Source organism: Penaeus vannamei, chromosome 37, assembly GCF_042767895.1.
Source record: "Penaeus vannamei isolate JL-2024 chromosome 37, ASM4276789v1, whole genome shotgun sequence".
Taxonomy (NCBI): Eukaryota; Metazoa; Arthropoda; class Malacostraca; order Decapoda; family Penaeidae; genus Penaeus; species Penaeus vannamei.
The window spans coordinates 4872493-4887693 of NC_091585.1; the positions used below are offsets into that span (position 1 = coordinate 4872493).

The 15201-nt window shown below is 38.2% G+C and overlaps 1 protein-coding gene across 1 annotated transcript in view; it reads left to right on the forward strand.

Moving 5' to 3' along the window:
- Window positions 1-1184: 1184 nt before the first annotated feature.
- LOC138859617 (putative protein FAM47C) overlaps window positions 1185-15201 on the forward strand; it is a 46725-nt gene continuing 32708 nt past the window's right edge. Inside the window, exons 1-6 of the mRNA XM_070115404.1 lie at window positions 1185-1334; window positions 2462-2590; window positions 3002-3220; window positions 3272-3400; window positions 3722-3850; window positions 3902-4030. Of these exons, the coding sequence (XP_069971505.1) occupies window positions 1185-1334; window positions 2462-2590; window positions 3002-3220; window positions 3272-3400; window positions 3722-3850; window positions 3902-4030 (885 nt within the window). The remainder of the gene's footprint in view (window positions 1335-2461; window positions 2591-3001; window positions 3221-3271; window positions 3401-3721; window positions 3851-3901; window positions 4031-15201) is intronic.

Consider the following 15201-nt stretch of genomic DNA (forward strand, 5'->3'; position numbering starts at 1 on the left):
GTCCTGTGCCCCCCATGAATCCCATCACCGTGAAGCGGTCTTTGTGTCCTGTGCCCCCCATGAATCCCATCACCGTGAAGCGGTCTATGTGTCCTGTGCCCCCCATGAATCCCATCACCGTGAAGCGGTCTTTGTGTCCTGTGCCCCCCATGAACCCCATCACCGTGAAGCGGTCTATGTGTCCTGTGCCCCCCATGAATCTCATCACCCTGAAGCGATCTATGTGTCCTGTGCCCCCCATGAACCCCATCACCGTGAAGCGGTCTATGTGTCCTGTGCCCCCCATGAATCCCATCACCGTGAAGCGGTCTTTGTGTCCTGTGCCCCCCATGAATCCCATCACCGTGAAGCGGTCTATGTGTCCTGTGCCCCCCATGAACCCCATCACCGTGAAGCGGTCTATGTGTCCTGTGCCCCCCATGAATCCCATCACCGTGAAGCGGTCTATGTGTCCTGTGCCCCCCATGAATCCCATCACCGTGAAGCGGTCTATGTGTCCTGTGCCCCCCATGAATCCCATCACCGTGAAGCGGTCTTTGTGTCCTGTGCCCCCCATGAATCCCATCACCGTGAAGCGGTCTATGTGTCCTGTGCCCCCCATGAATCCCATCACCGTGAAGCGGTCTATGTGTCCTGTGCCCCCCATGAACCCCATCACCGTGAAGCGGTCTATGTGTCCTGTGCCCCCCATGAATCCCATCACCGTGAAGCGGTCTATGTGTCCTGTGCCCCCCATGAATCCCATCACCGTGAAGCGGTCTATGTGTGCTGTGCCCCCCATGAATCCCATCACCGTGAAGCGGTCTATGTGTCCTGTGCCCCCCATGAATCCCATCACCGTGAAGCGGTCTATGTGTCCTGTGCCCCCCATGAATCCCATCACCGTGAAGCGGTCTATGTGTCCTGTGCCCCCCATGAATCCCATCACCGTGAAGCGGTCTATGTGTCCTGTGCCCCCCATGAATCCCATCACCGTGAAGCGGTCCATGTATCCTGTGCTCCCCATGAATCCCATCACCGTGAAGCGGTCTATGTGTCCTGTGCCCCCCATGAATCCCATCACCGTGAAGCGGTCCATGTATCCTGTGCTCCCCATGAATCCCATCACCGTGAAGCGGTCTTTGTGTCCTGTGCCCCCCATGAATCCCATCACCGTGAAGCGGTCTATGTGTCCTGTGCCCCCCATGAATCCCATCACCGTGAAGCGGTCTATGTGTCCTGTGCCCCCCATGAATCCCATCACCGTGAAGCGGTCCATGTATCCTGTGCTCCCCATGAATCCCATCACCGTGAAGCGGTCTTTGTGTCCTGTGCCCCCCATGAATCCCATCACCGTGAAGCGGTCTATGTGTCCTGTGCCCCCCATGAATCCCATCACCGTGAAGCGGTCTATGTGTCCTGTGCCCCCCATGAATCCCATCACCGTGAAGCGGTCTATGTGTCCTGTGCCCCCCATGAATCCCATCACCGTGAAGCGGTCTTTGTGTCCTGTGCCCCCATGAATCCCATCACCGTGAAGCGGTCTATGTGTCCTGTGCCCCCCATGAATCCCATCACCGTGAAGCGGTCTATGTGTCCTGTGCCCCCCATGAATCCCATCACCGTGAAGCGGTCTATGTGTCCTGTGCCCCCCATGAACCCCATCACCGTGAAGCGGTCTATGTGTCCTGGTCCCCCCATGAATCCCATCACCGTGAAGCGGTCTATGTGTCCTGTGCCCCCCATGAATCCCATCACCGTGAAGCGGTCTATGTGTCCTGTGCCCCCCATGAATCCCATCACCGTGAAGCGGTCTATGTATCCTGTGCCCCCCATGAATCCCATCACCGTGAAGCGGTCTATGTGTCCTGTGCCCCCATGAATCCCATCACCGTGAAGCGGTCTATGTGTCCTGTACCCCCCATGAACCCCATCACCGTGAAGCGGTCTATGTGTCCTGTGCCCCCATGAATCCCATCACCGTGAAGCGGTCTATGTGTCCTGTGCCCCCCATGAACCCCATCACCGTGAAGCGGTCTATGTGTCCTGTGCCCCCCATGAACCCCATCACCGTGAAGCGGTCTGTGTGTCCTGTGCCCCCCATGAATCCCATCACCGTGAAGCGGTCTATGTGTCCTGTGCCCCCCATGAATCCCATCACCGTGAAGCGGTCTATGTGTCCTGTGCCCCCCATGAATCCCATCACCGTGAAGCGGTCTATGTGTCCTGTGCCCCCCATGAATACCATCACCGTGAAGCGGTCTATGTGTCCTGTGCCCCCATGAATCCCATCACCGTGAAGCGGTCTATGTGTCCTGTGCCCCCCATGAACCCCATCACCGTGAAGCGGTCTATGTGTCCTGTGCCCCCCATGAATCCCATCACCGTGAAGCGGTCTATGTGTCCTGTGCCCCCCATGAACCCCATCACCGTGAAGCGGTCTATGTGTCCTGTGCGCCCCATGAACCCCATCACCGTGAAGCGGTCTATGTGTCCTGTGCCCCCCATGAATCCCATCACCGTGAAGCGGTCCATGTGTCCTGGGCCCCCCATGCATCCCATCACCGTGAAGCGGTCTATGTGTCCTGTGCCCCCCATGAATCCCATCACCGTGAAGCGGTCTTTGTGTCCTCTGCCCCCCATGAATCCCATCACCGTGAAGCGGTCTATGTGTCCTGTGCCCCCCATGAATCCCATCACCGTGAAGCGGTCTATGTGTCCTGTGCCCCCCATGAACCCCATCACCGTGAAGCGGTCTATGGGTCCTGTGCCCCCCATGAATCCCATCACCGTGAAGCGGGCTTTGTGTCCTGTGCCCCCCATGAATCCCATCACCGTGAAGCGGTCTATGTGTCCTGTGCCCCCCATGAATCCCATCACCGTGAAGCGGTCTATGTGTCCTGTGCCCCCCATGAATCCCATCACCGTGAAGCGGTCTATGTGTCCTGTGCCCCCCATGAATCCCATCACCGTGAAGCGGTCTATGTGTCCTGTGCCCCCCATGAATCCCATCACCGTGAAGCGGTCTATGTGTCCTGTGCCCCCCATGAATCCCATCACCGTGAAGCGGTCCATGTATCCTGTGCTCCCCATGAATCCCATCACCGTGAAGCGGTCTATGTGTCCTGTGCCCCCCATGAATCCCATCACCGTGAAGCGGTCCATGTATCCTGTGCTCCCCATGAATCCCATCACCGTGAAGCGGTCTTTGTGTCCTGTGCCCCCCATGAATCCCATCACCGTGAAGCGGTCTATGTGTCCTGTGCCCCCCATGAATCCCATCACCGTGAAGCTGTCTATGTGTCCTGTGCCCCCCATGAATCCCATCACCGTGAAGCGGTCCATGTATCCTGTGCTCCCCATGAATCCCATCACCGTGAAGCGGTCTATGTGTCCTGTGCCCCCCATGAATCCCATCACCGTGAAGCGGTCTATGTGTCCTGTGCCCCCCATGAATCCCATCACCGTGAAGCGGTCTATGTGTCCTGTGCCCCCCATGAATCCCATCACCGTGAAGCGGTCTATGTGTCCTGTGCCCCCCATGAATCCCATCACCGTGAAGCGGTCTTTGTGTCCTGTGCCCCCCATGAATCCCATCACCGTGAAGCGGTCTATGTGTCCTGTGCCCCCCATGAATCCCATCACCGTGAAGCGGTCTATGTGTCCTGTGCCCCCCATGAGCCCCATCACCGTGAAGCGGTCTATGTGTCCTGTGCCCCCCATGAATCCCATCACCGTGAAGCGGTCTTTGTGTCCTGTGCCCCCCATGAATCCCATCACCGTGAAGCGGTCCATGTATCCTGTGCTCCCCATGAATCCCATCACCGTGAAGCGGTCTTTGTGTCCTGTGCCCCCCATGAATCCCATCACCGTGAAGCGGTCTATGTGTCCTGTGCCCCCCATGAATCCCATCACCGTGAAGCGGTCTATGTGTCCTGTGCCCCCCATGAATCCCATCACCGTGAAGCGGTCCATGTATCCTGTGCTCCCCATGAATCCCATCACCGTGAAGCGGTCTTTGTGTCCTGTGCCCCCCATGAATCCCATCACCGTGAAGCGGTCTATGTGTCCTGTGCCCCCCATGAATCCCATCACCGTGAAGCGGTCTATGTGTCCTGTGCCCCCCATGAATCCCATCACCGTGAAGCGGTCTATGTGTTCTGTTCCCCCCATGAATCCCTCACCCTTACTATGTATGACCCCATGCCCCTTGAGGCCTGCGCCCCCACACCCTCTCCTCCCTCACAATGATGGGGGGCACAGGAAATCATCACTGTGAGGGTGAATTGGGTGTGGGAGCACAGGTCACAATGGGGGGAGCACATACACGATCAACATTACACACAAAGCACATATCATACCAAATATACCACATACATACACAAACATACCACATTCATTCACACACACACACACATACATACATACATACAAACACACACATCATACAAACACACACATTCACACAGTACTAGTACTAGGCAATTGAAGTAAAGTTCCTTGCCCAAGGAAACACTGCTACCCTCCGGGAGGCGAACTCTCGAACCCGTGCGGCCGGCGCACACGAGTCCGGTGCTCTAACCACTCGGCCATCACATCGACACTGGGAGGGATTTTCAGGGGTCCTTTTATATTACACATTTCCCGCTTTTAGGGTATTTCAATGATAATTCTATTCCTAGCAGCACCAGCAATACATTATGATTATCATTTATTTGATAATAATGTAAACAAGAATATAGTGTATCCGAAGAGAAAAAAAGAAAGCAGAAAGAACAAATGAGAGAAAAGATATGGCAGAATAACAATTATGTAAACAATGTTAAACCTTTTTCTTTCTTTTTCTCTAACGTTTCTCTCTCTCTCTCTCTCTCTCTCTCTCTCTCTCTCTCTCTCTCTCTCTCTCTCTCTCTCTCTCTCTCTCTCTCTCTCTCTCCTTTCTCTCACATAAAAAACAATAAAAATAAAGTGCATATTGCATGGTAGACATTTATTTGTATTTCAAATATGTAATGCTACATTTGAACAAATCTGTATCACAATCATCATTTTTAATGATAATGATAACAATAGTAATAATCATGATAGTAATAATAACAGTAATGACAATGATTTTAATGATAACAAGTGAAAATGTTAATGGTAATAATAATAAAGATAACATTAACAATAATAATACAGTAACAGTAATGATAATGAACTTGGTGCATTACTGTTTTGGCTTTTAGATGGCTACTAGCATAGCACTTGTGTGTGTGTGTGTGTGCTTGCTTTCCTTCAAGTATTTTATGCATCTATGCTTAAGCATTAAAGTTTTTACAAGTTTAGTTCCTACAAGAACTACATTATGTGTTTGCTAAGAAAAAAGAACAAGAAAAATCCCACTTAAAATAATAATAATAATAACAGCATATCAGCATTAATGGAAACTGATAAATAATTAAGCAGTAATAGTAGACCATTAGTCACCATCAAATCTGAAAATGAGCAGTCACAAACTTTGATATGAAATTGCCAGTATTTCCATATCCTTTTACTCTGCTTTTCTCTAAAATATCCAGTAGTAACACAGTCAGATTCTTAGTGGAAGTCAGCATTCATTTCTGGGGCGTTCTGTTGATTCACGATCTCTAAAGTAGTTTCAGTTGGCATTCCGTGTCAACGATAAACACTACATTTCGTAACTATTGGATTTCATTCGAATTTTTGTTAGACAAAATCTTGTTTCTATCATGAATTTCGTATAATTTTCTAGTCAAGTAACAGTTTTTACCCAACCGCTGGACGTTTTCAAGGGCAAATATAGATTAATATACAAGTTTTGTAAGTCGCCATGAAATTAAATGCCTTTACAATATATGTTCAAAATACCCGTTTTACAAATCTTCGAGTGAATGATAATTGACACGGTCGCCTCCTACGCGACAGACTCGGGTTCGATCCCCGACGGATAGCAGAAGGCAAGAAATTTTATGCATGAATTTGTTTGCAGTTCTATCTACTTACCTTCCGTTCCATTCATCTTTCTACTCTTGTTTCTGTCTCTTTCTCCGGTGTTTACAGTGCGAAGGAGTAGGAAGGAATTGGAGCGTTTGATTTGGTATTTTTATTTGCTTGGTTGCTTGTTAGTGATTATGCGCGATTTCGTAATTTTGCTGTTTTCTCATAATCATGTGATTGCATTAGTAATATGGGAAGCAGAGACTGGGTGGAAGAAGAGGACGAACAAGTGCTGAAGAGAAAGAAATAAAATCAACGTGGAGTAGGAAAGGTGGAAGGAAAGGGACAAAAGCAAAGTTTGTTTTATTATCTTGCTTAGTTTTGTTCTCGGTCCACTTTGCCTTCTTCAGATAAGAGATACGGTTTCGTAGAAGTATTATGTTTTTTTGCAGTAGCTTGGTAATAACTTAAATATTTTGAAAGGTTTGCTGTCACTGCAGTTCACATGTCATTGAATAAATGAATGCTCCTTATGGCGCGCAAGGCCACAGCAATTTATTTTCTGTAATAGCGAGCAAATCTGGTGATAATGGAATGTCGGTGAGAGAGAGAGAGAGAGAGAGAGAGAGAGAGAGAGAGAGAGAGAGAGAGAGAGAGAGAGAGAGAGAGAGAGAGAGAGAGAGAGAGAGAGAGAGAAATCCCAGCGCTTAAATAAGACGTGTAGCTCCTACCTTCCAGAGATCAGAAGTTCCAGCCCCACCTGGAGGAAATACAATTCTGTCTTACTAGAAGTCTTCGAGGAGTTAAATGAAACAAAGAATTATTTCAACCATAATCTATTTTTGAAATCAAAATCAAAACTATTCACGATAGACAATAGACATGACATGACGCATGAGAGTGTTTCCGCCAATCATCTTTTGTTATTGTTTTGGGGACGGAAGAAACGATGCCATACACAATGAATCATAGACAGATTAATTTGTGTTTACTTTGTGCCATTTCTTTCGCGGACGTCACAATAGGCCTCTTTTCCAGCGGTTACGGGAAACGCGACACCGCTTGCGGGACACGAACCGAGCAGACGGTTGCCTTTCATCGGTTGCCAGATGCTTCCTGAGGCTGATTGCATTGGCCCGAACTAAGCCCGCTTTACTGTCATTAGATAACATAATATCCCTTAATATTGGATAACATGCATATCCCTTAAAATTAGATAACATGCATATCCCTTAATATTAGATAACATGCATATCCCTTAATATTAGACAACATGCATATCCCTTAATATTAGATAACATGCATATCCCTTACTATTAGATAACATGCATATCCCTTAATATTAGATAACATGCATATCCCTTAACATTAGATAACATGCATATCCCTTAAAATTAGATAACATGCATATCCCTTAATATTAGATAACATGCATATCCCTTAATATTAGATAACATGCATATCCCTTAATATTAGATAACATGCATATCCCTTAATATTAGATAACATGCATATCCCTTAATATTAGATAACATGCATATCCCTTAATATTAGATAACATGCATATCCCTTAACATTAGATAACATGCATATCCCTTAAAATTAGATAACATGCATATCCCTTAATATTAGATAACATGCATATCCCTTAATATTAGATAACATGCATATCCCTTAACATTAGATAACATGCATATCCCTTAATATTAGATAACATGCATATCCCTTAATTTTAGATAACATGCATATCCCTTAATATTAGATAACATGCATATCCCTTAAAATTAGATAACATGCATATCCCTTAATATTAGATAACATGCATATCCCTTAAAATTAGATAACATGCATATCCCTTAATATTAGATAACATGCATATCCCTTAACATTAGATAACATGCATATCCCTTAAAATTAGATAACATGCATATCCCTTAATATTAGATAACATGCATATCCCTTAACATTAGATAACATGCATATCCCTTAACATTAGATAACATGCATATCCCTTAAAATTAGATAACATGCATATCCCTTAATATTAGATAACATGCATATCCCTTAACATTAGATAACATGCATATCCCTTAATATTAGATAACATGCATATCCCTTAACATTAGATAACATGCATATCCCTTAATATTAGATAACATGCATATCCCTTAACATTAGATAACATGCATATCCCTTAAAATTAGATAACATGCATATCCCTTAATATTAGACAACATGCATATCCCTTAATATTAGATAACATGCATATCCCTTACTATTAGATAACATGCATATCCCTTAATATTAGATAACATGCATATCCCTTAACATTAGATAACATGCATATCCCTTAAAATTAGATAACATGCATATCCCTTAATATTAGATAACATGCATATCCCTTAACATTAGATAACATGCATATCCCTTACTATTAGATAACATGCATATCCCTTAATATTAGATAACATGCATATCCCTTAACATTAGATAACATGCATATCCCTTAAAATTAGATAACATGCATATCCCTTAATATTAGATAACATGCATATCCCTTAACATTAGATAACATGCATATCCCTTAATATTAGATAACATGCATATCCCTTAACATTAGATAACATGCATATCCCTTAATATTAGACAACATGCATATCCCTTAATATTAGACAACATGCATATCCCTTAATATTAGACAACATACATATCCCTTAATATTAGATAACATGCATATCCCTTAATTTTAGATAACATGCATATCCCTTAATATTAGATAACATGCATATCCCTTAATATTAGATAACATGCATATCCCTTAACATTAGATAACATGCATATCCCTTACTATTAGATAACATGCATATCCCTTAATATTAGACAACATGCATATCCCTTAATATTAGACAACATGCATATCCCTTAATATTAGACAACATACATATCCCTTAATATTAGATAACATGCATATCCCTTAATTTTAGATAACATGCATATCCCTTAATTTTAGATAACATGCATATCCCTTAATTTTAGATAACATGCATATCCCTTAATATTAGATAACATACATATCCCTTAATATTAGATAACATGCATATCCCTTAATTTTAGATAACATGCATATCCCTTAATATTAGATAACATGCATATCCCTTAATATTAGATAACATACATATCCCTTAATATTAGATAACATGCATATCCCTTAATTTTAGATAACATGCATATCCCTTAATATTAGACAACATGCATATCCCTTAATATTAGACAACATGCATATCCCTTAATATTAGACAACATGCATATCCCTTAATATTAGACAACATACATATCCCTTAATATTAGATAACATGCATATCCCTTAATATTAGACAACATACATATCCCTTAATATTAGATAACATGCATATCCCTTAATATTAGATAACATGCATATCCCTTAATATTAGACAACATGCATATCCCTTAATATTAGACAACATGCATATCCCTTAATATTAGATAACATGCATATCCCTTAATATTAGACAACATACATATCCCTTAATATTAGATAACATGCATATCCCTTAATTTTAGATAACATGCATATCCCTTAATATTAGATAACATAGATATCCCTTAATATTAGATAACATGCATATCCCTTAATATTAGATAACATGCATATCCCTTAATATTAGATAACATGCATATCCCTTAATATTAGATAACATGCATATCCCTTAACATTAGATAACATGCATATCCCTTAACATTAGATAACATGCATATCCCTTAATATTAGATAACATGCATATCCCTTAACATTAGATAACATGCATATCCCTTAATATTAGACAACATGCATATCCCTTAATATTAGATAACATGCATATCCCTTAATATTAGATAACATGCATATCCCTTAATATTAGATAACATGCATATCCCTTAATATTAGATAACATGCATATCCCTTAACATTAGATAACATGCATATCCCTTAACATTAGATAACATGCATATCCCTTACTATTAGATAACATGCATATCCCTTAATATTAGATAACATGCATATCCCTTAACATTAGATAACATGCATATCCCTTAATATTAGATAACATGCATATCCCTTAACATTAGATAACATGCATATCCCTTAACATTAGATAACATGCATATCCCTTAAAATTAGATAACATGCATATCCCTTAATATTAGATAACATGCATATCCCTTAACATTAGATAACATGCATATCCCTTACTATTAGATAACATGCATATCCCTTAATATTAGATAACATGCATATCCCTTAACATTAGATAACATGCATATCCCTTAAAATTAGATAACATGCATATCCCTTAATATTAGATAACATGCATATCCCTTAACATTAGATAACATGCATATCCCTTAAAATTAGATAACATGCATATCCCTTAATATTAGATAACATGCATATCCCTTAATATTAGATAACATGCATATCCCTTAACATTAGATAACATGCATATCCCTTAAAATTAGATAACATGCATATCCCTTAATATTAGATAACATGCATATCCCTTAACATTAGATAACATGCATATCCCTTACTATTAGATAACATGCATATCCCTTAATATTAGATAACATGCATATCCCTTAACATTAGATAACATGCATATCCCTTAAAATTAGATAACATGCATATCCCTTAATATTAGATAACATGCATATCCCTTAACATTAGATAACATGCATATCCCTTAAAATTAGATAACATGCATATCCCTTAATATTAGATAACATGCATATCCCTTAACATTAGATAACATGCATATCCCTTAAAATTAGATAACATGCATATCCCTTAATATTAGATAACATGCATATCCCTTAATATTAGACAACATGCATATCCCTTAATATTAGACAACATGCATATCCCTTAATATTAGACAACATACATATCCCTTAATATTAGATAACATGCATATCCCTTAATATTAGATAACATGCATATCCCTTAACATTAGATAACATACATATCCCTTATTATTAGATAACATGCATATCCCTTAATTTTAGATAACATGCATATCCCTTAATATTAGATAACATGCATATCCCTTAATTTTAGATAACATGCATATCCCTTAATATTAGACAACATACATATCCCTTAATATTAGATAACATGCATATCCCTTAATATTAGACAACATACATATCCCTTAATATTAGATAACATGCATATCCCTTAATTTTAGATAACATGCATATCCCTTAATTTTAGATAACATGCATATCCCTTAATTTTAGATAACATGCATATCCCTTAATATTAGATAACATACATATCCCTTAATATTAGATAACATGCATATCCCTTAATTTTAGATAACATGCATATCCCTTAATATTAGATAACATGCATATCCCTTAATATTAGATAACATACATATCCCTTAATATTAGATAACATGCATATCCCTTAATTTTAGATAACATGCATATCCCTTAATATTAGATAACATGCATATCCCTTAATTTTAGATAACATGCATATCCCTTAATATTAGATAACATGCATATCCCTTAATTTTAGATAACATACATATCCCTTAATATTAGATAACATGCATATCCCTTAATTTTAGATAACATGCATATCCCTTAATATTAGACAACATGCATATCCCTTAATATTAGACAACATACATATCCCTTAATATTAGATAACATGCATATCCCTTAATATTAGATAACATGCATATCCCTTAATATTAGACAACATACATATCCCTTAATATTAGATAACATGCATATCCCTTAATATTAGACAACATACATATCCCTTAATATTAGATAACATGCATATCCCTTAATATTAGATAACATGCATATCCCTTAATATTAGACAACATACATATCCCTTAATATTAGATAACATGCATATCCCTTAATATTAGACAACATGCATATCCCTTAATATTAGACAACATGCATATCCCTTAATATTAGACAACATGCATATCCCTTAATATTAGACAACATACATATCCCTTAATATTAGATAACATGCATATCCCTTAATATTAGACAACATGCATATCCCTTAATATTAGACAACATGCATATCCCTTAATATTAGACAACATGCATATCCCTTAATATTAGACAACATACATATCCCTTAATATTAGATAACATGCATATCCCTTAATATTAGATAACATGCATATCCCTTAATATTAGACAACATACATATCCCTTAATATTAGATAACATGCATATCCCTTAATATTAGACAACATACATATCCCTTAATATTAGATAACATGCATATCCCTTAATATTAGATAACATGCATATCCCTTAATATTAGACAACATACATATCCCTTAATATTAGATAACATGCATATCCCTTAACATTAGATAACATGCATATCCCTTAATATTAGACAACATGCATATCCCTTAATATTAGATAACATGCATATCCCTTAATATTAGATAACATGCATATCCCTTAATATTAGATAACATGCATATCCCTTAATATTAGACAACATGCATATCCCTTACTATTAGATAACATGCATATCCCTTAATATTAGATAACATGCATATCCCTTACTATTAGATAACATGCATATCCCTTAACATTAGATAACATGCATATCCCTTAACATTAGATAACATGCATATCCCTTAATATTAGATAACATGCATATCCCTTAATATTAGATAACATGCATATCCCTTAATATTAGATAACATGCATATCCCTTAACATTAGATAACATGCATATCCCTTAATATTAGATAACATGCATATCCCTTAACATTAGATAACATGCATATCCCTTAACATTAGATAACATGCATATCCCTTACTATTAGATAACATGCATATCCCTTAATATTAGATAACATGCATATCCCTTAACATTAGATAACATGCATATCCCTTAATATTAGATAACATGCATATCCCTTAACATTAGATAACATGCATATCCCTTAACATTAGATAACATGCATATCCCTTAAAATTAGATAACATGCATATCCCTTAATATTAGATAACATGCATATCCCTTAACATTAGATAACATGCATATCCCTTACTATTAGATAACATGCATATCCCTTAATATTAGATAACATGCATATCCCTTAACATTAGATAACATGCATATCCCTTAAAATTAGATAACATGCATATCCCTTAATATTAGATAACATGCATATCCCTTAACATTAGATAACATGCATATCCCTTAAAATTAGATAACATGCATATCCCTTAACATTAGATAACATGCATATCCCTTAAAATTAGATAACATGCATATCCCTTAATATTAGATAACATGCATATCCCTTAACATTAGATAACATGCATATCCCTTAATATTAGATAACATGCATATCCCTTAACATTAGATAACATGCATATCCCTTAATATTAGACAACATGCATATCCCTTAATATTAGACAACATGCATATCCCTTAATATTAGACAACATACATATCCCTTAATATTAGATAACATGCATATCCCTTAATTTTAGATAACATGCATATCCCTTAATATTAGATAACATGCATATCCCTTAATATTAGATAACATGCATATCCCTTAACATTAGATAACATGCATATCCCTTACTATTAGATAACATGCATATCCCTTAATATTAGACAACATGCATATCCCTTAATATTAGACAACATGCATATCCCTTAATATTAGACAACATACATATCCCTTAATATTAGATAACATGCATATCCCTTAATTTTAGATAACATGCATATCCCTTAATTTTAGATAACATGCATATCCCTTAATTTTAGATAACATGCATATCCCTTAATATTAGATAACATACATATCCCTTAATATTAGATAACATGCATATCCCTTAATTTTAGATAACATGCATATCCCTTAATATTAGATAACATGCATATCCCTTAATATTAGATAACATACATATCCCTTAATATTAGATAACATGCATATCCCTTAATATTAGACAACATACATATCCCTTAATATTAGATAACATGCATATCCCTTAACATTAGATAACATGCATATCCCTTAATATTAGACAACATACATATCCCTTAATATTAGATAACATGCATATCCCTTAATATTAGATAACATGCATATCCCTTAATATTAGACAACATGCATATCCCTTAATATTAGACAACATACATATCCCTTAATATTAGATAACATGCATATCCCTTAATTTTAGATAACATGCATATCCCTTAATATTAGATAACATGCATATCCCTTAATATTAGACAACATGCATATCCCTTAATATTAGACAACATGCATATCCCTTAATATTAGACAACATACATATCCCTTAATATTAGATAACATGCATATCCCTTAATATTAGACAACATACATATCCCTTAACATTAGATAACATGCATATCCCTTAATATTAGATAACATGCATATCCCTTAATATTAGATAACATGCATATCCCTTAACATTAGATAACATGCATATCCCTTAACATTAGATAACATGCATATCCCTTAACATTAGATAACATGCATATCCCTTAATATTAGATAACATGCATATCCCTTAATATTAGATAACATGCATATCCCTTACTATTAGATAACATGCATATCCCTTAACATTAGATAACATGCATATCCCTTAATATTAGATAACATGCATATCCCTTACTATTAGATAACATGCATATCCCTTAATATTAGATAACATGCATATCCCTTAATATTAGATAACATGCATATCCCTTAACATTAGATAACATGCATATCCCTTAATATTAGACAACATGCATATCCCTTAATATTAGATAACATAGATATCCCTTAATATTAGATAACATGCATATCCCTTAATATTAGATAACATGCATATCCCTTAATATTAGACAACATGCATATCCCTTAATATTAGACAACATGCATATCCCTTAATATTAGATAACATGCATATCCCTTAATATTAGATAACATGCATATCCCTTAATATTAGATAACATGCATATCCCTTAATATTAGATAACATGCATATCCCTTAATATTAGATAACATGCATATCCCTTACTATTAGATAACATGCATATCCCTTAATATTAGATAACATGCATATCCCTTAATATTAGATAACATGCATATCCCTTAATATTAGATAACATGCATATCCCTTAATATTAGATAACATGCATATCCCTTAACATTAGATAACATGCATATCCCTTAATATATCATGTGC